Genomic DNA, 26,904 nt, shown 5'->3' with positions numbered 1-26,904 from the left:
TTTCCATAAGCCATGTGGCAAGTGTTTCTTAAAAAAATAAAATATAATCCCCCTCCCCACGAATTGGTAGTTACAGTCTTGTCTCATCGCTGCCTCTCCCGTACGGTCTCGAGAGAGGCGAAGGTCGAGAGCCATGCGTCCTCCAAAAACCCAACCAAGCCGCACTGCTTCTTGACACAACGCCCACTTAACCCGGAAGCCAGCCGCACCAATGTGTCGTACACCTGGCGACCGTGTCAGCGTGCACTGCGCCCCGTCCGCCACAGGAGTCGCTACTGCGCGATGGGACAAGGACATCCCTGCCTGGCCAAACCCTCGCCTAACCCAGACGACTGGGCCAATTGTGGCACGTGTTTCTTACGTTGCCGATGGCTGTCTTAGAGTGATGGAATGTTCCATCCCGCAGTATTTAAAAAAATATCAGTCGACCAATCGACTAAATGCAGTCAGCCCTACCGTGTTGAACTTTACAGTAGTTTTGACATTGTACTTTGTTAGCCAACAAGCATTCAATATGGTTTATAGAGAGGGAATTCAGATGTGCCAAACCAAGGAAGCTGGGCTAGACACAGCCAGGCTTGGCTAGACACAGCTGGCGAGGAAAAACGACATAGTACACACACAATTTACATTTGTTTCGCTTAAGTTTTCATGTACTCAATAACAATCTGAAGTTCATTGTTTCCATCGCATTTTCAATTCTACCGATTTTTAGTTTTGTCACAAACTGTTGCGTTAAATAGGAAATATGCCAACTTCTGGTCTTGTCACGGCCACGTGCGCTCTCTAGCCAACAGCTCACAGATACAGTGTGGGTAGGTAGGGTTAGCAGTCAGTAGTTACTGGGACCAGGTTAGAACTAGGTAGGGTTAATAGTTACTGGGACCACTAGTCTACATACCCGCATTTTGGTGGGTGTTTAATGTCCCACCCTGGTAAACCCCAACTGCCATTATGTCAACTCCTTGACATGTCTTAACATGTTTGGCCCGACAATAAGTGACAAGCAGGTGACATGATGGCACAAACAGATCTGAGACCATGCTAGAACCCTTCACCTTTTAATCTTACTGACCTCTGACCTGTCCAGGTGAGATCCCGGACGCGGCCTTCATCCACGCGGCAAGGAAGCGTCGTCAGATGGCGAGGGAGCTAGGCGGCGACGCCCCCCTGGTGGAGACGGACACGCCCAAGAAGCGTCTGGTCCGAGAGGAGGAAGAGGAGGGAGACGGGAGCGACGATGAAGACGAAGATGAGAAGAGGATCAGCTTCAGTGGAGTCAAGAACAAGAGCCAGAGGACCAGGATAGCAGAAGAGATAGGTTAGTTACATTTACACTGACTATACCAAACATTACTACTACCAATATACTACTTATACTACTACTACCAATATACTACTTATACTACTACTACCAATATATTACTTATAGTACTACTACCAATATACTACAGAGGAGATAGGTTAGTTACATTTACACTGACTATACCAAACATTAGGGCACCTAACCCTAACCAATATCGAGTTGCACCTTCCCTTTTGTCCTCAGAACAGCCTCAATTCGTCAGGTTGTGGACTCTACAAGGGGTCAAAAGCGTTCCACACGGACTACTACACTACTACTACTACACTACCAATATACTACTACCAATCTACTACTTATACTAATACTACCAATATACTACTACTACAAATATACTACTACTACTACCAATATACTACTACTACTACTACCAATATACTACTACTACTACTACCAATATACTACTACTACTACTACCAATATACTACTACTACTACTACCAATATACTACTACTACTACCAATATACTACTACTACTACTACCAATATACTACTACTACTACCAATATACTACTACTACTACCAATATACTACTACTACTACTACCAATATACTACTACTACTACTACCAATATACTACTACTACTACCAATATACTACTACTACTACCAATATACTACTACTACCAATATACTACTACTTCCAATATACTACTTATACTACTACTACTACCAATATGCTACTTATACTACTACTACTACCGATATACTACTTATACTACTACTACTACCAATATACTACTTATACTACTACTACCAATATACTACTTATACTACTACTACCAATATACTACTTATACTACTACTACCGATATACTACTTATACTACTACCAATATACTACTTATACTACTACTACTACCAATATACTACTTATACTACTACTACCAATATACTACTACTACTACTACCAATATACTACTACTACTACTACCAATATACTACTACTACTACTACCAATATACTACTACTACTACTACCAATATACTACTACCACTACCAATATACTACTACCACTACCAATATACTACTACCACTACCAATATACTACTACCACTACCAATATACTACTACCACTACCAATATACTACTACCACTACCAATATACTACTACCACTACCAATATACTACTACCACTACCAATATACTACTACTACCAATATACTACTACTACCAATATACTACTACTACCAATATACTACTACTACCAATATACTACTACTACACTACCAATATACTACTACTACTACTACTACCAATATACTACTACTACTACTACCAATATACTACTACTACTACTACCAATATACTACTACTACTACTACCAATATACTACTACCAATATACTACTACTACTACTACCAATATACTACTACTACTACTACCAATATACTACTACTACTACTACTACTACCAATATACTACTACTACTACTACTACTACCAATATACTACTACTACTACTACTACTACTACCACTACTACTACTACCAATATACTACTACTACTACTACTACCAATATACTACTACTACTACTACTACCAATATACTACTACTACTACTACTACTACTACTACTACTACTACTACTACTACTACTACTACTACCAATATACTACTACTACTACTACTACTACTACTACTACCAATATACTACTACTACTACTACTACTACTACTACTACTACTACCAATATACTACTACTACTACTACTACCAATATACTACTACTACTACTACTACCAATATACTACTACTACTACTACTACCAATATACTACTACTACTACTACTACCAATCTACTACTACTACTACTACTACTACTACTACTACTACTACTACTACTACTACTACTACTACTACTACTACTACCAATATACTACTACTACTACTACTACCAATATACTACTACTACTACTACTACCAATATACTACTACTACTACTACTACTACCAATATACTACTACTACTACCAATCTACTACTACTACTACCAATCTACTACTACTACTACCAATCTACTACTACTACTACCAATCTACTACTACTACTACCAATCTACTACTACTACTACCAATCTACTACTACTACTACCAATCTACTACTACTACTACCAATCTACTACTACTACTACCAATCTACTACTACTACTACCAATCTACTACTACTACTACCAATCTACTACTACTACTACCAATCTACTACTACTACTACTACTACCAATATACTACTACTACTACTACTACCAATATACTACTACTACTACTACTACCAATATACTACTACTACTACTATCAATATACTACTACTACCAATATACTACTACTACCAATATACTACTACTACCAATATACTACTACTACACTACCAATATACTACTACTACTACTACTACCAATATACTACTACTACACTACCAATATACTACTACTACTACTACTACCAATATACTACTACTACCAATATACTACTACTACTACTACTACCAATATACTACTACTACTACTACTACTACTACTACTACTACTACTACTACTACTACTACCAATATACTACTACTACTACTACTACCAATATACTACTACTACTACTACTACCAATATACTACTACTACTACTACTACTACTACCAATATACTACTACTACTACTACTACTACTACCAATATACTACTACTACTACTACTACTACTACCAATATACTACTACTACTACTACTACTACCAATATACTACTACTACTACTACTACTACCAATATACTACTTACTACTACTACTACTACCAATATACTACTACTACTACTACTACTACCAATATACTACTACTACTACTACTACTACCAATATACTACTACTACTACTACTACTACCAATATACTACTACTACTACTACCAATATACTACTACTACTACTACTACCAATATACTACTACTACTACTACTACCAATATACTACTACTACTACTACTACCAATATACTACTACTACTACTACTACTACCAATCTACTACTACTACTACTACTACTACCAATCTACTACTACTACTACCAATCTACTACTACTACTACCAATCTACTACTACTACTACCAATCTACTACTACTACTACCAATCTACTACTACTACTACCAATCTACTACTACTACTACCAATCTACTACTACTACCAATATACTACTACTACCAATATACTACTACTACCAATATACTACTACTACCAATATACTACTACTACCAATATACTACTACTACCAATATACTACTACTACCAATATACTACTACTACACTACCAATATACTACTACTACTACTACCAATATACTACTACTACTACCAATATACTACTACTACCAATATACTACTACTACCAATATACTACTACTACTACCAATCTACTACTACTACTACCAATCTACTACTACTACTACCAATCTACTACTACTATCAATATACTACTACTACCAATATACTACTACTACCAATATACTACTACTACTACTACCAATATACTACTACTACCAATATACTACTACTACCAATATACTACTACTACCAATATACTACTACTACCAATATACTACTACTACACTACCAATATACTACTACTACTACTACCAATATACTACTACTACTACTACCAATATACTACTACTACACTACCAATATACTACTACTACACTACCAATATACTACTACTACTACTACCAATATACTACTACTACCAATATACTACTACTACCAATATACTACTACTACTACTACTACCAATATACTACTACTACTACTACTACCAATATACTACTACTACTACTACTACCAATATACTACTACTACTACTACTACCAATATACTACTACTACTACTACTACCAATATACTACTACTACTACTACTACCAATATACTACTACTACTACTACTACCAATATACTACTACTACTACTACCAATCTACTACTACTACTACTACCAATCTACTACTACTACTACCAATCTACTACTACTACTACCAATCTACTACTACTACCAATCTACTACTACTACTACTACCAATCTACTACTACTACTACTACCAATCTACTACTACTACTACCAATCTACTACTACTACTACCAATCTACTACTACTACTACCAATATACTACTACTACTACCAATATACTACTACTACTACCAATATACTACTACTACACTACCAATATACTACTACTACTACTACCAATATACTACTACTACTACTACTACTACTACCAATATACTACTACTACTACACTACCAATATACTACTACTACTACACTACCAATATACTACTACTACCAATATACTACTACTACTACTACCAATATACTACTACTACCAATATACTACTACTACTACTACCGATATACTACTACTACTACCGATATACTACTACTACTACTATCAATATACTACGACTACTACTATCAATATACTACTACTACCAATATACTACTACTACTACTACCGATATACTACTACTACTACCAATATACTACTACTACTACTATCAATATACTACTACTACTACTATCAATATACTACTACTACCAATATACTACTACTACTACTATCAATATACTACTACTACCAATATACTACTACTACCAATATACTACTACTACCAATATACTACTACTACCAATATACTACTACTACTACCAATATACTACTACTACTACCAATATACTACTACTACCAATATACTACTACTACACTACCAATATACTACTACTACCAATATACTACTACTACTACTACCAATATACTACTACTACTACTACTACCAATATACTACTACTACCAATATACTACTACTACCAATATACTACTACTACCAATATACTACTACTACCAATATACTACTACTACTACTACCAATATACTACTACTACCACTACCAATATACTACTACTACTACTACCAATATACTACTACTACCACTACCAATATACTACTACTACCACTACCAATATACTACTACTACCACTACCAATATACTACTACTACCACTACCAATATACTACTACTACCACTACCAATATACTACTACTACCACTACCAATATACTACTACTACCACTACCAATATACTACTACTACCACTACCAATATACTACTACTACCACTACCAATATACTACTACTACCACTACCAATATACTACTACTACCACTACCAATATACTACTACTACCACTACCAATATACTACTACCACTACCAATATACTACTACCACTACCAATATACTACTACCACTACCAATATACTACTACCACTACCAATATACTACTACCAATATACTACTACTACTACTACCAATATACTACTACTACCAATATACTACTACTACACTACCAATATACTACTACCACTACCAATATACTACTACCACTACTACCAATATACTACTACTACTACTACCAATATACTACTACTACTACTACCAATATACTACTACTACTACTACCAATATACTACTACTACCAATATACTACTACTACTACTACCAATATACTACTACTACTACTACTACTACTACTACTACTACTACCAATATACTACTACTACTACTACTACTACTACTACTACTACTACTACTACCAATATACTACTACTACTACTACTACTACTACCAATATACTACTACTACTACTACTACTACTACCAATATACTACTACTACTACTACTACCAATATACTACTACTACTACTACTACCAATATACTACTACTACTACTACTACTACCAATATACTACTACTACTACTACTACTACCAATATACTACTACTACTACTACTACTACTACTACTACCAATATACTACTACTACTACTACTACTACTACTACCAATATACTACTACTACTACTACCAATATACTACTACTACTACTACCAATATACTACTACTACTACTACTACCAATATACTACTACTACTACTACTACCAATATACTACTACTACTACTACTACCAATATACTACTACTACTACTACGACTACTACTACTACTACCAATATACTACTACGACTACTACTACTACTACCAATATACTACTACGACTACTACTACTACTACCAATATACTACTACTACTACTACTACTACTACCAATATACTACTACTACTACTACCAATATACTACTACTACTACTACTACTACTACCAATATACTACTACTACTACTACTACTACCAATATACTACTACTACTACTACTACTACTACCAATATACTACTACTACTACTACCAATATACTACTACTACTACTACTACTACCAATATACTACTACTACTACTACTACCAATATACTACTACTACTACTACTACCAATATACTACTACTACTACTACTACCAATATACTACTACTACTACTACTACCAATATACTACTACGACTACTACTACCAATATACTACTACGACTACTACTACTACTACCAATATACTACTACGACTACTACTACTACTACCAATATACTACTACGACTACTACTACTACTACCAATATACTACTACGACTACTACCAATATACTACTACTACTACTACTACTACTACCAATATACTACTACTACTACTACTACTACCAATATACTACTACTACTACTACTACTACTACTACCAATATACTACTACTACTACTACTACTACTACCAATATACTACTACTACTACCAATATACTACTACTACTACTACTACTACCAATATACTACTACTACTACTACTACTACTACTACTACTACTACTACTACTACTACTACTACTACTACTACTACCAATATACTACTACTACTACTACTACTACTACTACTACTACTACTACTACTACTACTACTACTACCAATATACTACTACTACTACTACTACTACTACTACTACTACTACTACTACTACTACTACTACCAATATACTACTACTACTACTACTACCAATATACTACTACTACTACTACTACTACTACCACTACTACTACTACTACTACTACTACTACTACTACTACTACTACTACTACCAATATACTACTACTACTACTACTACCAATATACTACTACTACTACTACTACCAATATACTACTACTACTACTACTACCAATATACTACTACTACTACTACTACTACCAATATACTACTACTACTACTACTACTACCAATATACTACTACTACTACTACTACTACCAATATACTACTACTACCAATATACTACTACTACTACTACTACCAATATACTACTACTACTACTACTACCAATATACTACTACTACTACTACTACTACCAATATACTACTACTACTACTACTACTACTACTACTACTACTACTACCAATATACTACTACTACTACTACTACTACTACTACTACTACTACTACTACTACTACTACTACTACTACTACTACTACTACTACTACTACTACTACTACTACCAATATACTACTACTACTACCAATATACTACTACTACTACCAATATACTACTACCACCAATATACTACTACCCTACCAATATACTACTACCACCAATATACTACTACCACCAATATACTACTACTACCAATATACTACTACCCTACCAATATACTACTACTACCAATATACTACTACTACCAATATACTACTACCCTACCAATCTACTACTACTACCAATATACTACTACTACCAATATACTACTACTACTACTACTACTACTACTACTACTACTACTACTACTACTACTACCAATATACTACTACTACTACTACTACTACTACTACTACTACCAATATACTACTACTACTACTACTACTACCAATATACTACTACTACCAATATACTACTACCACCAATATACTACTACCACCAATATACTACTACCACCAATATACTACTACTACCAATATACTACTACCCTACCAATATACTACTACTACCAATATACTACTACCACCAATATACTACTACCCTACCAATATACTACTACTACCAATATACTACTACTACCAATATACTACTACCCTACCAATCTACTACTACTACCAATATACTACTACTACTACTACTACCAATATACTACTACTACACTACCAATATACTACTACTACCAATATACTACTACTACTACTACCAATATACTACTACTACTACTACTACTACTACTACTACTACTACTACCAATATACGACTACTACTACTACTACTACTACCAATATACGACTACTACTACTACTACTACTACCAATATACGACTACTACTACTACTACCACTACCAATATACGACTACTACTACTACCACTACCAATATACTACTACTACTACCACTACCAATACCAATATACTACTACTACTACCACTACCAATATACTACTACTAGTACTACTACTACTACTACCAATATACTACTACTACTACTACTACTACTACTACTACTACTACTACTACTACTACTACTACTACTACTACCAATATACTACTACTACTACTACTACTACCAATATACTACTACTACTACTACTACTACCAATATACTACTACCCTACCAATATACTACTACCACCAATATACTACTACCACCAATATACTACTACTACCAATATACTACTACCCTACCAATATACTACTACTACCAATATACTACTACCCTACCAATATACTACTACTACCAATATACTACTACCCTACCAATCTACTACTACTACCAATATACTACTACTACCAATATACTACTACTACCAATATACTACTACTACACTACCAATATACTACTACTACCAATATACTACTACTACTACTACTACCAATATACTACTACCACTACCTATATGCTTGAAAATCTATGGCAAGACTTGAAAATGGCTGCTTAGCAATGATCAACAATCAACTTGTCAGAGCTTGAATTTTTTAAAGAATAATGTGCAAATGTTGTACAATCCAGGTGTGCAAAACTCTTAGACTGACCCAGAACGACTCGCAGCTCTTAGACTGACCCAGAACGACTCGCAGCTCTTAGAGACTGACCCAGAAAGACTCGCAGCTCTTAGAGACTGACCCAGAAAGACTCGCAGCTCTTAGAGACTGACCCAGAAAGAGACTCGCAGCTCTTAGACTGACCCAGAAAGACTCGCAGCTCTTAGAGACTGACCCAGAAAGACTCGCAGCTCTTAGAGACTGACCCAGAAAGACTCACAGCTCTTAGAGACTGACCCAGAAAGACTCGCAGCTCTTAGAGACTGACGCAGAAAGACTCACAGCTCTTAGAGACTGACGCAGAAAGACTCACAGCTCTTAGAGACTGACGCAGAAAGACTCACAGCTCTTAGAGACTGACGCAGAAAGACTCACAGCTCTTAGAGACTGACGCAGAAAGACTCACAGCTCTTAGAGACTGACCCAGAAAGACTCACAGCTCTTAGAGACTGACCCAGAAAGACTCACAGCTCTTAGAGACTGACCCAGAAAGACTCACAGCTCTTAGAGACTGACCCAGAAAGACTCGCAGCTCTTAGAGACTGACGCAGAAAGACTCGCAGCTCTTAGAGACTGACCCAGAAAGACTCGCAGCTCTTAGAGACTGACGCAGAAAGACTCGCAGCTCTTAGACTGACCCAGAAAGAGACTCGCAGCTCTTAGACTGACCCAGAAAGAGACTCGCAGCTCTTAGACTGACCCAGAAAGAGACTCGCAGCTCTTAGACTGACCCAGAAAGAGACTCGCAGCTCTTAGACTGACCCAGAAAGAGACTCGCAGCTCTTAGAGACTGACCCAGAAAGAGACTCGCAGCTCTTAGAGACTGACCCAGAAAGACTCACAGCTCTTAGAGACTGACCCAGAAAGACTCACAGCTCTTAGAGACTGACCCAGAAAGACTCACAGCTCTTAGAGACTGACCCAGAAAGACTCACAGCTCTTAGAGACTGACCCAGAAAGACTCACAGCTCTTAGAGACTGACCCAGAAAGACTCACAGCTCTTAGAGACTGACCCAGAAAGACTCACAGCTCTTAGAGACTGACCCAGAAAGACTCACAGCTCTTAGAGACTGACCCAGAAAGACTCACAGCTCTTAGAGACTGACCCAGAAAGACTCACAGCTCTTAGAGACTGACCCAGAAAGACTCACAGCTCTTAGAGACTGACCCAGAAAGACTCAGATGTAATGGCTGCCAAAGTGGTTCTAACATGTATTGACTCGGAGGTGTGAATACTTATGTAAATGAGATGTCATTTTCAATATATTTTCTAACATTTCTAAAAACATGTTTTCGCTTTGTCTTTATGGGGTATTGTGTGTAGATGGGAGAGTGTGTATTTTATTTGATCAATTTAGATTTTTTATCTGTATCACAACGTGGAATAAGTGTAGGGGTAGGAATACTTTCTGAAGGCTCTGTAACCATTCCCCACTCTGTCTCTCTCTCTCCCCACTCTGTCTCTCTCTCTCCCCACCCTGTCTCTCTCTCTCCCCACCCTGTCTCTCTCTCTCCCCACTCTGTCTCTCTCTCTCCCCACTCTGTCTCTCTCTCTCTCCCCACCCTGTCTCTCTCTCTCCCCACCCTGTCTCTCTCTCTCCCCACCCTGTCCTCCACTAGGTATAGAGGGTAGTGATGACGAGGCGTTGGACACAGGAGGTCAGGATGAGGAGGTATCACGCTGGGAACAGGAGCAGATACGCAAAGGGATCAGCATCCCCCAGGTAACACACACCAGCATCCCCCAGGTAACACACACCAGCATCCCCCAGGTAACACACACACCAGCATCCCCCAGGTAAACACACACCAGCATCCCCCAGGTAACACACACACCAGCATCCCCCAGGTAACACACACACCAGCATCCCGCAGGTAACACACACCAGCATCCCCCAGGTAACACACACCAGCATCCCCCAGGTAACACACACACCAGCATCCCCCAGGTAACACGCACACCAGCATCCCCCAGGTAACGCGCACACGAGCATCCCCCCTAGGTAACGCGCACACCAGCATCCCCCAGGTAACGCGCACACCAGCATCCCCCAGGTAACGCGCACACGAGCATCCCCCCTAGGTAACGCGCACACGAGCATCCCCCCTAGGTAACGCGCACACCAGCATCCCCGCTAGGTAACGCGCACACCAGCATCCCCCTAGGTAACGCGCGCACCAGCATCCCCCCTAGGTAACGCGCACACCAGCATCCCCCCTGGGTAATGCGCGCACCAGCATCCCCCCTGGGTAACGCGCGCACCAGCATCCCCCCTAGGTAACGCGCACACCAGCATCCCCCCAGGTAACGCGCACACCAGCATCCCCCCTAGGTAACGCGCACACCTGCATCCCCCCCAGGTAACGCGCACACCAGCATCCCCCCTAGGTAACGCGCACACCAGCATCCCCCCCAGGTAGCGCGCACACCAGCATCCCCCCCTAGGTAACATGCACGCGCACACCAGCATCCCCCCTAGGTAACGCGCACACCAGCATCCCCCCCAGGTAACGCGCACACCAGCATCCCCCCCTAGGTAACATGCACGCGCACACCAGCATCCCCCCTAGGTAACGCGCACACCTGCATCCCCCCTAGGTAACGCGCACACCAGCATCCCCCCCCCAGGTAACGCGCACACCAGCATCCCCCCTAGGTAACGCGCACACCTGCATCCCCCCCAGGTAACGCGCACACCAGCATCCCCCCTAGGTAACGCGCACACCAGCATCCCCCCCCAGGTAACGCGCACACCAGCATCCCCCCCTAGGTAACATGCACGCGCACACCAGCATCCCCCCTAGGTAACGCGCACACCAGCATCCCCCCCAGGTAACGCGCACACCAGCATCCCCCCCTAGGTAACATGCACGCGCACACCAGCATCCCCCCTAGGTAACGCGCACACCAGCATCCCCCCCAGGTAACGCGCACACCAGCATCCCCCCCAGGTAACGCGCACACCAGCATCCCCCCCAGGTAACGCGCACACCAGCATCCCCCCCTAGGTAACGCGCACACCAGCATCCCCCCCAGGTAACGCGCACACCAGCATCCCCCCCCAGGTAACGCGCACACCAGCATCCCCCCCTAGGTAACGCGCACACCAGCATCCCCCCCAGGTAACGCGCACACCAGCATCCCCCCCAGGTAACGCGCACACCAGCATCCCCCCCAGGTAACGCGCACACCAGCATCCCCCCCCAGGTAACGCGCACACCAGCATCCCCCCCAGGTAACGCGCACACCAGCATCCCCCCCAGGTAACGCGCACACCAGCATCCCCCCCAGGTAACGCGCACACCAGCATCCCCCCCAGGTAACGCGCACACCAGCATCCCCCCTAGGTAACGCGCACACCAGCATCCCCCCCCAGGTAACGCGCACACCAGCATCCCCCAGGTAACACGCACCGTACATATGATGTTGTTGTGTAGGTCCAGTCCTGCCAGCCAGAGGACAACGTGTACTACCAGAGCAGCAGCTACAACCCCCAGCAGCCCTACAGCTCTACCTACGGCCTGCCCTACTCCTACAGCAGCAAGCCTGAGGGTTGCACACTGGTCTACAGTGCCCCTGGTGGTGACCTCTCACCCGTCACTACTGACCTGGTCAAGACACGCCTCAGAGACAGGTACCTGACTGATCCAGTACACTACTAACCCTAATGGTGACCTGTCGCTACTGACCTGGTCAAGACACGCCTCAGAGACAGGTACCTGACCCATCCAGTACACTACTAACCCTAATGGTGACCTGTCACTACTGACCTGGTCAAGACACGCCTCAGAGACAGGTAGCTGACCCATCCAGTACACTACTAACCCTAATGGTGACCTCTCACCTGTCACTACTGACCTGGTGAAGACACGCCTCAGAGACAGGTACCTGACCCATCCAGTATACTACTAACCCTAATGGTGACCTCTCACCTGTCACTACTGACCTGGTCAAGACACGCCTCAGAGACAGGTACCTGACCGATCCAGTACACTACTAACCCTAATGGTGACCTCTCACCTGTCACTACTGACCTGGTGAAGACACGCCTCAGAGACAGGTACCTGACCCATCCAGTACACTACTAACCCTAATGGTGACCTCTCACCTGTCACTACTGACCTGGTGAAGACACGCCTCAGAGACAGGTACCTGACCCATCCAGTACACTACTAACCCTAATGGTGACCTCTCACCTGTCACTACTGACCTGGTGAAGACACGCCTCAGAGACAGGTAGCTGACCCATCCAGTACACTACTAACCCTAATGGTGACCTCTCACCTGTCACTACTGACCTGGTCAAGACACGCCTCAGAGACAGGTACCTGACCCATCCAGTACACTACTAACCCTAATGGTGTCCTCTCACCTGTTACTACTGACCTGGGGAAGACACGCCTCAGAGACAGGTACCTGACCCATCCAGTACACTACTAACCCTAATGGTGACCTGTTACTACTGACCTGGGGAAGACACGCCTCAGAGACAGGTACCTGACCCATCCAGTACACTACTAACCCTAATGGTGACCTCTCACCCGTCACTACTGACCTGGTCAAGACACGCCTCAGAGACAGGTACCTGACCCATCCAGTACACTTCTAACCCTAATGTTGACCTCTCACCCGTCACTACTGACCTGGTCAAGACACGCCTCAGAGACAGGTACCTGACCCATCCAGTACACTACTAACCCTAATGGTGACCTCTCACCCGTCACTACTGACCTGGTCAAGACACGCCTCAGAGACAGGTACCTGACCCATCCAGTACACTACTAACCCTAATGGTGACCTCTCACCTGTCACTACTGACCTGGGGAAGACACGCCTCAGAGACAGGTACCTGACCCATCCAGTACACTACTAACCCTAATGGTGACCTCTCACCTGTCACTACTGACCTGGTCAAGACACGCCTCAGAGACAGGTACCTGACCCATCCAGTACACTACTAACCCTAATGGTGACCTCTCACCTGTCACTACTGACCTGGGGAAGACACGCCTCAGAGACAGGTACCTGACCCATCCAGTGCACTACTAACCCTAATGGTGACCTCTCACCTGTCACTACTGACCTGGTCAAGACACGCCTCAGAGACAGGTACCTGACCCATCCAGTACACTACTAACCCTAATGGTGACCTGTCACTACTGACCTGGGGAAGACACGCCTCAGAGACAGGTACCTGACCCATCCAGTACACTACTAACCCTAATGGTGACCTCTCACCTGTCACTACTGACCTGGGGAAGACACGCCTCAGAGACAGGTACCTGACCCATCCAGTACACTACTAACCCTAATGGTGACCTCTCACCCGTCACTACTGACCTGGGGAAGACACGCCTCAGAGACAGGTACCTGACCCATCCAGTACACTACTAACCCTAATGGTGACCTGTTACTACTGACCTGGGGAAGACACGCCTCAGAGACAGGTAGCTGACCCATCCAGTACACTACTAACCCTAATGGTGACCTCTCACCTGTCACTACTGACCTGGTCAAGACACGCCTCAGAGACAGGTACCTGACCCATCCAGTACACTACTAACCCTAATGGTGACCTCTCACCCGTCACTACTGACCTGGGGAAGACATGGTGTATTTGAAAAGTTTTCAGACCCCTTGACTTCCCACATTTTGTTACGTTACAGCCTTATTCTAAAATGGATTCAGTCGTTTTTTCCCCTCATCAATCTACACACAATACCCCATAATGACAAAGTAAAAACTGTGTTCTATAAATAAAAAACGGGGGGGGAAAGCATTTACGTAAGTATTCAGACCCTTTACTCAGTACCTTGTTGAAGCACCTTTGGCAGCGATTACAGCCTGGAGTCTTCTTGGGTATGATGCTACAAGCTTGGCACACCTGTATTTGGGGAGTTTCTCCCATTCTTCTCTGCACATCCTCTCAAGCTCTGTCAGGTTGATGTGGAGTGTTGCTGCACAGTTCTTTTCAGGTCTCTCCAGAGATGTTCAATTGGGTTCAAGTCCGGGCTCTGGCTGGGCCACTCAAGGACATTGAGAGACTTGTTCCCTCGATCCTGACTAGTCTCCCAGTCCCTGCCACTGAAAGACATCCCCACAGCATGATGCCACCACCATCATGCTTCACCGTAGGGATGGTGCCAGGTTTCCTCCGGATGTGACACTTGGCATTCAGGCCAAAGAGTTCAATCTTGGTTTCATCAGACCAGATAATCTTGTTTCTCATGGTCTGAGAGTCTTTAGGTGCCTTTTGGCAAACTCCAAGCGGGCTGTCATGTGCCTTTTGCTGAGGAGTGGCTTCCGTCTGGCCACTCTACCATAAAGGCCTAATTGGTGGAATGTTGCAGAGATGGTTGTCCTTCTGGAATGTTCTCCTATCTCCACAGAATAACTCTGGAGGTCTGTCAGTGTGACCATCGGGTTCTTGGTCACTTCCCTGACCAAGGCCCTTCTCCCCCGATTGCTTAGTTTGGCCGGGCGGCCAGCTCTAGGAAGAGTCTTGGTGGTTCTTCCATTTAAGAATGATGGAGGCCACTGTGTTCTTGGGGACCTTCAATGCTGCAGAAATGTTTTGGTACCCTTCCCCAGATCTGTGCCTCGACACAATCCTGTCTTGGAGATCTACGGACAATTCCTTCGACCTCATGACTTGGTTTTTGCTCTGACATGCACTGTCAACTGTGGGACCTTATATAGACAGGTGTGTGCCTTTCCAAATCATGTCCAATCAATTTAATTTACCACAGGTAGACTCTAATCAAGGATGATCAATGGATACAGGATGTACCTGAGTTCAATATCCAGTCTCATAGCAAAGGGTCTGAATACTAATGTAAATAAGGTGTTTCTGTTATTTATATTTGAAACCTGTTTTTGCTTTATGGGGTTTTGTGTTTTAGATTGATGAAGAAAAATATATATTTAATCCATTTTAGAATAAGTCTGTAATGTAACAAAATGTGGAAAAGGTTAAGGGGTCTGAATACTTTCCGAAAGCACCGTATGCTCAGACAGGTACCGGCCAGATCCAGTACTCTACCCCAGCGGTTCTCTACGGGTGGGTCGCGACCCAAATTAGGTTTTGAATGGGTCTCGAGTGTCTGAGTTTAAGTAAAATAAAAAATATTATTATATAAAAAAAAAAAAATCCAGTCTGAAGTTAAACGACTTAAACCAAGTAGAAATGAAAATTGTCATCTAAAAAAAATTAAAAATGACCTCTGAACTATTTTTCTTCAATCACAGTTATTAGCAGCGCTATTTAGCGTATTTGGTGGATTAGCATTCATCGAAAGCTTAGCATTCGTCTTCATCGAAAGCGTTCGTCTTCATCGAAAGCGTTCGTCTTCATCGAAAGCGTTCGTCTTCATCGAAAGCTTAGCATTCGTCTTCATCGAAAGCGTTCGTCTTCATCGAAAGCTTAGTGTTCGTCAAGAATATGAGCAAAATTGTATTATTGACAATGGAAAGGTGGGACTGTTCCCTCTTTCATATAATTGGTACATTTACTAAGAATATAACGTTAGTCATTTCTCCGTAGTTTGTTTTTGTGGCTTTTTATTTATTTCTTACAATTGAGACGTGAATATTGGATTCACAACTGAGACAACCTGGTTCAATTTGGGTCCCGCGGGTCGACCAGTTGAGGAATCACTGGTCTACCCTGGTGTGGTCGTTACCTTCCCATTCCGCTACGCTGTTACTGGAATCCTAGCCAGCTAGAAGCGGTGTTGTCTGGGCTGCTGGAAACAAATGGTTTTCCAGGTGTAGATCTCACCTGTTTCCCCCCCACTCTCACCTGGTTTACCTCCACTCCTTTATGATCTACCGTTCTACATGACCCATCGGTTAGTCCTGTATTCTGTCTCAGACCTAGCTCCATTCTACATGACCCATCGGTTAGTCCTGTATTCTGTCTCAGACCTAGCTCCATTCTACATGACCCATCGGTTAGTCCTGTATTCTGTCTCAGACCTAGCTCCATTCTACATGACCCATCGGTTAGTCCTGTATTCTGTCTCAGACCTAGCTCCATTCTACATGACCCATCGGTTAGTCCTGTATTCTGTCTCAGACCTAGCTCCATTCTACATGACCCATCGGTTAGTCCTGTATTCTGCCTCAGACCTAGCTCCATTCTACATGACCCATCGGTTAGTCCTGTATTCTGTCTCAGACCTAGCTCCATTCTACATGACCCATCGGTTAGTCCTGTATTCTGCCTCAGACCTAGCTCCATTCTACATGACCCATCGGTTAGTCCTGTATTCTGCCTCAGACCGAGCTCCATTCTACATGACCCATCGGTTAGTCCTGTATTCTGCCTCAGACCTAGCTCCATTCTACATGACCCATCGGTTAGTCCTGTATTCTGCCTCAGACCTAGCTCCATTCTACATGACCCATCGGTTAGTCCTGTATTCTGCCTCAGACCTAGCTCCATTCTACATGACCCATCGGTTAGTCCTGTATTCTGCCTCAGACCTAGCTCCATTCTACATGACCCATCGGTTAGTCCTGTATTCTGCCTCAGACCTAGCTCCATTCTACATGACCCATCGGTTAGTCCTGTATTCTGCCTCAGACCTAGCTCCATTCTACATGACCCATCGGTTAGTCCTGTATTCTGTCTCAGACCGAGCTCCAGTCTACATGACCCATCGGTTAGTCCTGTATTCTGCCTCAGACCTAGCTCCAGTCTACATGACCCATCGGTTAGTCCTGTATTCTGCCTCAGACCTAGCTCCATTCTACATGACCCATCGGTTAGTCCTGTATTCTGCCTCAGACCTAGCTCCATTCTACATGACCCATCGGTTAGTCCTGTATTCTGTCTCAGACCTAGCTCCATTCTACATGACCCATCGGTTAGTCCTGTATTCTGTCTCAGACCTAGCTCCATTCTACATGACCCATTGGTTAGTCCTGTATTCTGTCTCAGACCTAGCTCCATTCTACATGACCCATTGGTTAGTCCTGTATTCTGTCTCAGACCTAGCTCCATTCTACATGACCCATCGGTTAGTCCTGTATTCTGCCTCAGACCGAGCTCCATTCTACATGACCCATTGGTTAGTCCTGTATTCTGTCTCAGACCTAGCTCCAGTCTACATGACCCATCGGTTAGTCCTGTATTCTGCCTCAGACCTAGCTCCAGTCTACATGACCCATCGGTTAGTCCTGTATTCTGCCTCAGACCTAGCTCCAGTCTACATGACCCATTGGTTAGTCCTGTATTCTGCCTCAGACCTAGCTCCAGTCTACATGACCCATCGGTTTGTCCTGTATTCTGCCTCAGACCTAGCTCCAGTCTACATGACCCATCGGTTTGTCCTGTATTCTGCCTCAGACCTAGCTCCATTCTACATGACCCATCGGTTAGTCGTGTATTCTGTCTCAGATCTAGTCCTGATAAAAGCTGGTTTATAGTTAGTCCGATCACAGCTCTGTTGACCATTTTAAAATACCACATCAGTTTTTAGACCTACTGTAAACCAAGCTTCGTGGGTTAACTTTACAGCACTCACCCTCTCTCTCCTGTCTGTAGGCTCAGATCCACTCAACTCACCTGGTCTGTCTCGTGTGTCTTTTTTCTCTAGGCTGAGCCAGATGCGTGTGGGCCATGATGCTAATGCTAAGCGCTACGATCAGATCCAGGAAGAACTCGAAGCAGCTCAGAACGCCATTCGCCGGCTCGAGGGTTCATCCAATGACGACGCAGAACAGTATAAATTCTTGCAAGAGATGCGAGGGTATGTTCGAGACTTGCTTGAGTGTTTCGGTGAAAAGGTAAGGGAGAAATTCTCTGCCTCTCTTCTTCGTTTTATGTTTTTTTCTCTCTTTCTCTCGTTGTGCGTTAATATACTTTAAAAAAATTAAAATAGTAACATAACAAATTTGATATGTACTTTTGATGTAAAAAAAATAAAAAAATAGTTAAGTTCATTTCTGCTTTAAATAAGAGATGCCTTTTTTATTTTATTTTTAGTTTAGAGCAATTTATTTGTTGCAGTATACTTCATCTTTAACTGAATGGCTCTGATACTCATTAATAGTGAGTGTCTGTATTACACCTATTAACCTCTACAATATTGATCATAAACTGCAACGTTTTATTTCATCTTAACATCCGACTGGTGTTCGTTCTACAGCCGGTGTTTTCTAGGTGTGACTACAGAGAGTCTGCTCGCTAAACTGACAATCAGCTTCTCTCTCCTAACACTCACTTCCTCCTTCAGCTCTTCCTTAGTGGAATGATGCATGATGGTCAATGGAGTCTCTTTGGTGTGGGGGGGGGGGGAGGCTGAGGGCATTGTGATTTCAAAACTCGCTTGACTGCGCAGTTCAAACTAAATGCTCCTGACTTGTTTAGTGAAGGAAAGCTGAAATGTGTTGGACATGGTCCCATTTTTATAGATGTAGAATGAACAGACTAAACACCTCGATTTGAAAAAGAACTACAACATTTAAATTTTGACTGATATTCCCGTCTATATTCACACCTCTCATCACAATTGGACGTGTCACCTGTCAGTCAAGCCTCTCTCTCTCTCTGGCCCTTGCACCAAATGAGGTCTCCCGGTGACCCGGCGGCCGGTCAGCCTGAGCAGGGCGTGTTCTGTGTGGAGGTCGGAGGTGACGTTTGGGCGTATATGTTTCAGGTTCCCACCGTGGCGGAGCTGGAGGGCAACATGCACCAGTTACTAAGGCAACGGGCCTGTCGGCTGGTCCAGCGGCGCCAGGATGATATTAAAGATGAATCGGCGGAGTTTGCAAGCCTTTCAAGTCAGTCCATCTTGAAGGTTTTTATTATTTACTTGAACGGCCTCGTTGGTTCTCTCTCTGTGTGTGTGTGGTGGTGGTCTGTGTGTACGTGCGAAGCCCCCCCTCACCCACTCTTATTTTCCTTAAGTGTTAACCCCCAAACCCTTCTCATGTCTCCCTGTCTCTCTGTCTCCCTTTCTCTGTGTCTCCCTTTCTCTGTGTCTCCCTTTCTCTGTGTCTCCCTTTCTCTGTGTCTCCCTTTCTCTGTGTCTCCCTTTCTCTGTGTCTCCCTTTCTCTGTGTCTCCCTTTCTCTGTGTCTCCCTTTCTCTGTGTCTCCCTTTCTCTGTGTCTCCCTTTCTCTGTGTCTCCCTTTCTCTGTGTCTCCCTTTCTCTGTGTCTCCCTTTCTCTGTGTCTCCCTTTCTCTGTGTCTCCCTTTCTCTGTGTCTCCCTTTCTCTGTGTCTCCCTTTCTCTGTGTCTCCCTTTCTCTGTGTCTCCCTTTCTCTGTGTCTCCCTTTCTCTGTGTCTCCCTTTCTCTGTGTCTCCCTTTCTCTGTGTCTCCCTTTCTCTGTGTCTCCCTTTCTCTGTGTCTCCCTTTCTCTGTGTCTCCCTTTCTCTGTGTCTCCCTGTCTCTGTGTCTCCCTGTCTCTGTGTCTCCCTGTCTCTCTGTCTCTGTGTCTCCCTGTCTCTGTGTCTCCCTGTCTCTGTGTCTCCCTGTCTCTGTGTCTCCCTGTCTCTGTGTCTCCCCGCGTGTTTCTCTGTGTCTCCCCGCGTGTTTCTCTGTGTCTCCCCGCGTGTGTCTCTGTCTCCCCGCGTGTGTCTCTGTCTCCCCGCGTGTGTCTCTGTCTCCCCGCGTGTGTCTCTGTCTCCCCGCGTGTGTCTCTGTCTCCCCGCGTGTGTCTCTGTCTCCCCGCGTGTGTCTCTGTCTCCCCGCGTGTGTCTCTGTCTCCCCGCGTGTGTCTCTGTCTCCCCGCGTGTGTCTCTGTCTCCCCGCGTGTGTCTCTGTCTCCCCGCGTGTGTCTCCGTCTGTGAGTGGTGTGAGCCTTGTTGTCTAGTGAGCTTGGTGAGAGAGGGAGACGTGAGCTTGTTCTGAATCCTGACTGCACAGTGTGATGTGTAAAGGGCGAAGCTGTTTCAGCTCCTCCGTCTGTTGTGGCTGAGATGACTGTTACAGACAGAACCACAGACGGTCTGTCTGTAGTTGTCTGTAGACCTGTAGTCTTTTTTTTTAATGTCACTGACCAAAAATACTATGACCGCAATGTCAGCGATTCAGACAGGTTCTAAAGTGAATGCTAATTAATATGCTGCTGCTGCTGACCACAGACGGGCAGGTAAGTGTGTTATGTGGATTCAAGATAGTTTTGTGTCTCAGTGATAATCCAAGCAGAACAGCAATGCATTACGACAGGAGACCAGGACAGTTAATCAAACAGAGAATGTTTCAACATTACGACAGTAGACCAGGACAGTTAATCAAACAGGATGTTTCTACATTACGACAGTAGACCAGGACAGTTAATCAAACAGAGAATGTTTCTACATTACGACAGTAGACCAGGACAGTTAATCAAACAGAGAATGTTTCAACATTACGACAGTAGACCAGGACAGTTAATCAAACAGAGAATGTCTCTACATTACGACTATAGACCAGGACAGTTAATCAAACAGGATGTTTCTACATTACGACAGTAGACCAGGACAGTTAATCAAACAGAGAATGTTTCTACATTACGACAGTAGACCAGGACAGTTAATCAAACAGAGAATGTTTCTACATTACGACAGTAGACCAGGACAGTTAATCAAACAGAGAATGTTTCTACATTACGACAGTAGACCAGGACAGTTAATCAAACAGAGAATGTTTCTACATTACGACAGTAGACCAGGACAGTTAATCAAACAGAGAATGTCTCTACATTACGACAGTAGACCAGGACAGTTAATCAAACAGAGAATGTTTCTACCTTACGACAGTAGACCAGGACAGTTAATCAAACAGAGAATGTTTCTACATTACGACAGTAGACCAGGACAGTTAATCAAACAGAGAATGTTTCTACATTACGACAGGAGACCAGGACAGTTAATCAAACAGGATGTTTCAACATTACGACAGTAGACCAGGACAGTTAATCAAACAGAGAATGTTTCTACCTTACGACAGTAGACCAGGACAGTTAATCAAACAGAGAATGTTTCTACATTACGACAGTAGACCAGGACAGTTAATCAAACAGAGAATGTTTCTACATTACGACAGTAGACCAGGACAGTTAATCAAACAGGATGTTTCTACATTACGACAGTAGACCAGGACAGTTAATCAAACAGAGAATGTTTCTACATTACGACAGGAGACCAGGACAGTTAATCAAACAGAGAATGTTTCAACATTACGACAGTAGACCAGGACAGTTAATCAAACAGAGAATGTTTCTACATTACGACAGTAGACCAGGACAGTTAATCAAACAGAGAATGTTTCTACATTACGACAGTAGACCAGGACAGTTAATCAAACAGAGAATGTTTCTACATTACGACAGTAGACCAGGACAGTTAATCAAACAGAGAATGTTTCTACATTACGACAGTAGACCAGGACAGTTAATCAAACAGAGAATGTTTCTACATTACGACAGTAGACCAGGACAGTTAATCAAACAGAGAATGTTTCTACATTACGACAGTAGACCAGGACAGTTAATCAAACAGGATGTTTCTACATTACGACAGTAGACCAGGACAGTTAATCAAACAGAGAATGTTTCTACATTACGACAGTAGACCAGGACAGTTAATCAAACAGAGAATGTTTCTACATTACGACAGGAGACCAGGACAGTTAATCAAACAGGATGTTTCTACATTACGACAGTAGACCAGGACAGTTAATCAAACAGGATGTTTCTACATTACGACAGGAGACCAGGACAGTTAATCAAACAGAGAATGTTTCTACATTACGACAGGAGACCAGGACAGTTAATCAAACAGGATGTTTCTACATTACGACAGTAGACCAGGACAGTTAATCAAACAGAGAATGTTTCTACATTACGACAGTAGACCAGGACAGTTAATCAAACAGAGAATGTTTCTACATTACGACAGTAGACCAGGACAGTTAATCAAACAGAGAATGTTTCAACATTACGACAGTAGACCAGGACAGTTAATCAAACAGAGAATGTTTCTACATTACGACAGTAGACCAGGACAGTTAATCAAACAGAGAATGTTTCTACATTACGACAGTAGACCAGGACAGTTAATCAAACAGAGAATGTCTCTACATTACGACAGTAGACCAGGACAGTTAATCAAACAGAGAATGTTTCTACCTTACGACAGTAGACCAGGACAGTTAATCAAACAGAGAATGTTTCTACATTACGACAGTAGACCAGGACAGTTAATCAAACAGAGAATGTTTCTACATTACGACAGTAGACCAGGACAGTTAATCAAACAGGATGTTTCTACATTACGACAGTAGACCAGGACAGTTAATCAAACAGAGAATGTTTCTACATTACGACAGGAGACCAGGACAGTTAATCAAACAGAGAATGTTTCTACATTACGACAGTAGACCAGGACAGTTAATCAAACAGAGAATGTTTCTACATTACGACAGTAGACCAGGACAGTTAATCAAACAGAGAATGTTTCTACCTTACGACAGTAGACCAGGACAGTTAATCAAACAGAATGTTTCTACCTTACGACAGTAGACCAGGACAGTTAATCAAACAGAATGTTTCTACATTACGACAGTAGACCAGGACAGTTAATCAAACAGAGAATGTTTCTACATTACGACAGTAGACCAGGACAGTTAATCAAACAGAGAATGTTTCTACATTACGACAGTAGACCAGGACAGTTAATCAAACTGAGAATGTTTCTACATTACGACAGGATACCAGGACAGTTAATCAAACAGAGAATGTTTCTACATTACGACAGTAGACCAGGACAGTTAATCAAACAGAGAATGTTTCTACATTACGACAGGAGACCAGGACAGTTAATCAAACAGAGAATGTTTCTACATTACGACAGTAGACCAGGACAGTTAATCAAACAGAGAATGTTTCTACATTACGACAGGAGACCAGGACAGTTAATCAAACAGAGAATGTTTCTACATTACGACAGTAGACCAGGACAGTTAATCAAACAGAGAATGTTTCTACATTACGACAGGAGACCAGGACAGTTAATCAAACAGAGAATGTTTCTACATTACGACAGTAGACCAGGACAGTTCATCAAACAGAGAATGTTTCTACATTACGACAGTAGACCAGGACAGTTAATCAAACAGAGAATGTTTCTACATTACGACAGTAGACCAGGACAGTTAATCAAACAGAGAATGTTTCTACATTACGACAGTAGACCAGGACAGTTAATCAAACAGGATGTTTCTACATTACGACAGTAGACCAGGACAGTTAATCAAACAGAGAATGTTTCTACATTACGACAGTAGACCAGGACAGTTAATCAAACAGAGAATGTTTCTACATTACGACAGTAGACCAGGACAGTTAATCAAACAGAGAATGTTTCTACATTACGACAGTAGACCAGGACAGTTAATCAAACAGGATGTTTCTACATTACGACAGTAGACCAGGACAGTTAATCAAACAGAGAATGTTTCTACATTACGACAGGAGACCAGGACAGTTAATCAAACAGAGAATGTTTCTACATTACGACAGTAGACCAGGACAGTTAATCAAACAGAGAATGTTTCTACATTACGACAGTAGACCAGGACAGTTAATCAAACAGAGAATGTTTCTACCTTACGACAGTAGACCAGGACAGTTAATCAAACAGAATGTTTCTACCTTACGACAGTAGACCAGGACAGTTAATCAAACAGAATGTTTCTACATTACGACAGTAGACCAGGACAGTTAATCAAACAGAGAATGTTTCTACATTACGACAGTAGACCAGGACAGTTAATCAAACAGAGAATGTTTCTACATTACGACAGTAGACCAGGACAGTTAATCAAACAGAGAATGTTTCTACATTACGACAGTAGACCAGGACAGTTAATCAAACTGAGAATGTTTCTACATTACGACAGGATACCAGGACAGTTAATCAAACAGAGAATGTTTCTACATTACGACAGTAGACCAGGACAGTTAATCAAACAGAGAATGTTTCTACATTACGACAGGAGACCAGGACAGTTAATCAAACAGAGAATGTTTCTACATTACGACAGTAGACCAGGACAGTTAATCAAACAGAGAATGTTTCTACATTACGACAGGAGACCAGGACAGTTCATCAAACAGAGAATGTTTCTACATTACGACAGTAGACCAGGACAGTTCATCAAACAGAGAATGTTTCTACATTACGACAGTAGACCAGGACAGTTAATCAAACAGAGAATGTTTCTACATTACGACAGTAGACCAGGACAGTTAATCAAACAGAGAATGTTTCTACATTACGACAGTAGACCAGGACAGTTAATCAAACAGGATGTTTCTACATTACGACAGTAGACCAGGACAGTTAATCAAACAGAGAATGTTTCTACATTACGACAGTAGACCAGGACAGTTAATCAAACAGAGAATGTTTCAACATTACGACAGTAGACCAGGACAGTTAATCAAACAGAGAATGTTTCTACCTTACGACAGTAGACCAGGACAGTTAATCAAACAGAGAATGTTTCTACATTACGACAGGAGACCAGGACAGTTAATCAAACAGAGAATGTTTCTACATTACGACAGTAGACCAGGACAGTTAATCAAACAGGATG

The 26,904-nt window shown here is 42.3% G+C and overlaps 1 protein-coding gene across 2 annotated transcripts in view; it reads left to right on the top strand.

The window, feature by feature from the left end:
• Nucleotides 1-26,904, top strand: part of paxbp1 (PAX3 and PAX7 binding protein 1) — a 60,686-nt gene that overhangs the window by 6,890 nt on the left and 26,892 nt on the right. For both annotated transcript variants that reach the window (XM_071365001.1, XM_071365002.1), the window contains exons 4-8: nucleotides 1,091-1,321; nucleotides 11,933-12,036; nucleotides 13,751-13,947; nucleotides 19,916-20,105; nucleotides 20,978-21,101. In XM_071365001.1, coding sequence (XP_071221102.1) covers nucleotides 1,091-1,321; nucleotides 11,933-12,036; nucleotides 13,751-13,947; nucleotides 19,916-20,105; nucleotides 20,978-21,101 — 846 coding nt within the window. The remainder of the gene's footprint in view (nucleotides 1-1,090; nucleotides 1,322-11,932; nucleotides 12,037-13,750; nucleotides 13,948-19,915; nucleotides 20,106-20,977; nucleotides 21,102-26,904) is intronic.

The sequence above is a fragment of the Salvelinus alpinus genome, chromosome 24 (assembly GCF_045679555.1).
Source record: "Salvelinus alpinus chromosome 24, SLU_Salpinus.1, whole genome shotgun sequence".
In the NCBI taxonomy this organism is placed as follows: Eukaryota; Metazoa; Chordata; class Actinopteri; order Salmoniformes; family Salmonidae; genus Salvelinus; species Salvelinus alpinus.
The sequence above is the reverse complement of the archived record's forward strand: the minus strand, read 5'-3'. Positions and strand labels throughout refer to the sequence as shown.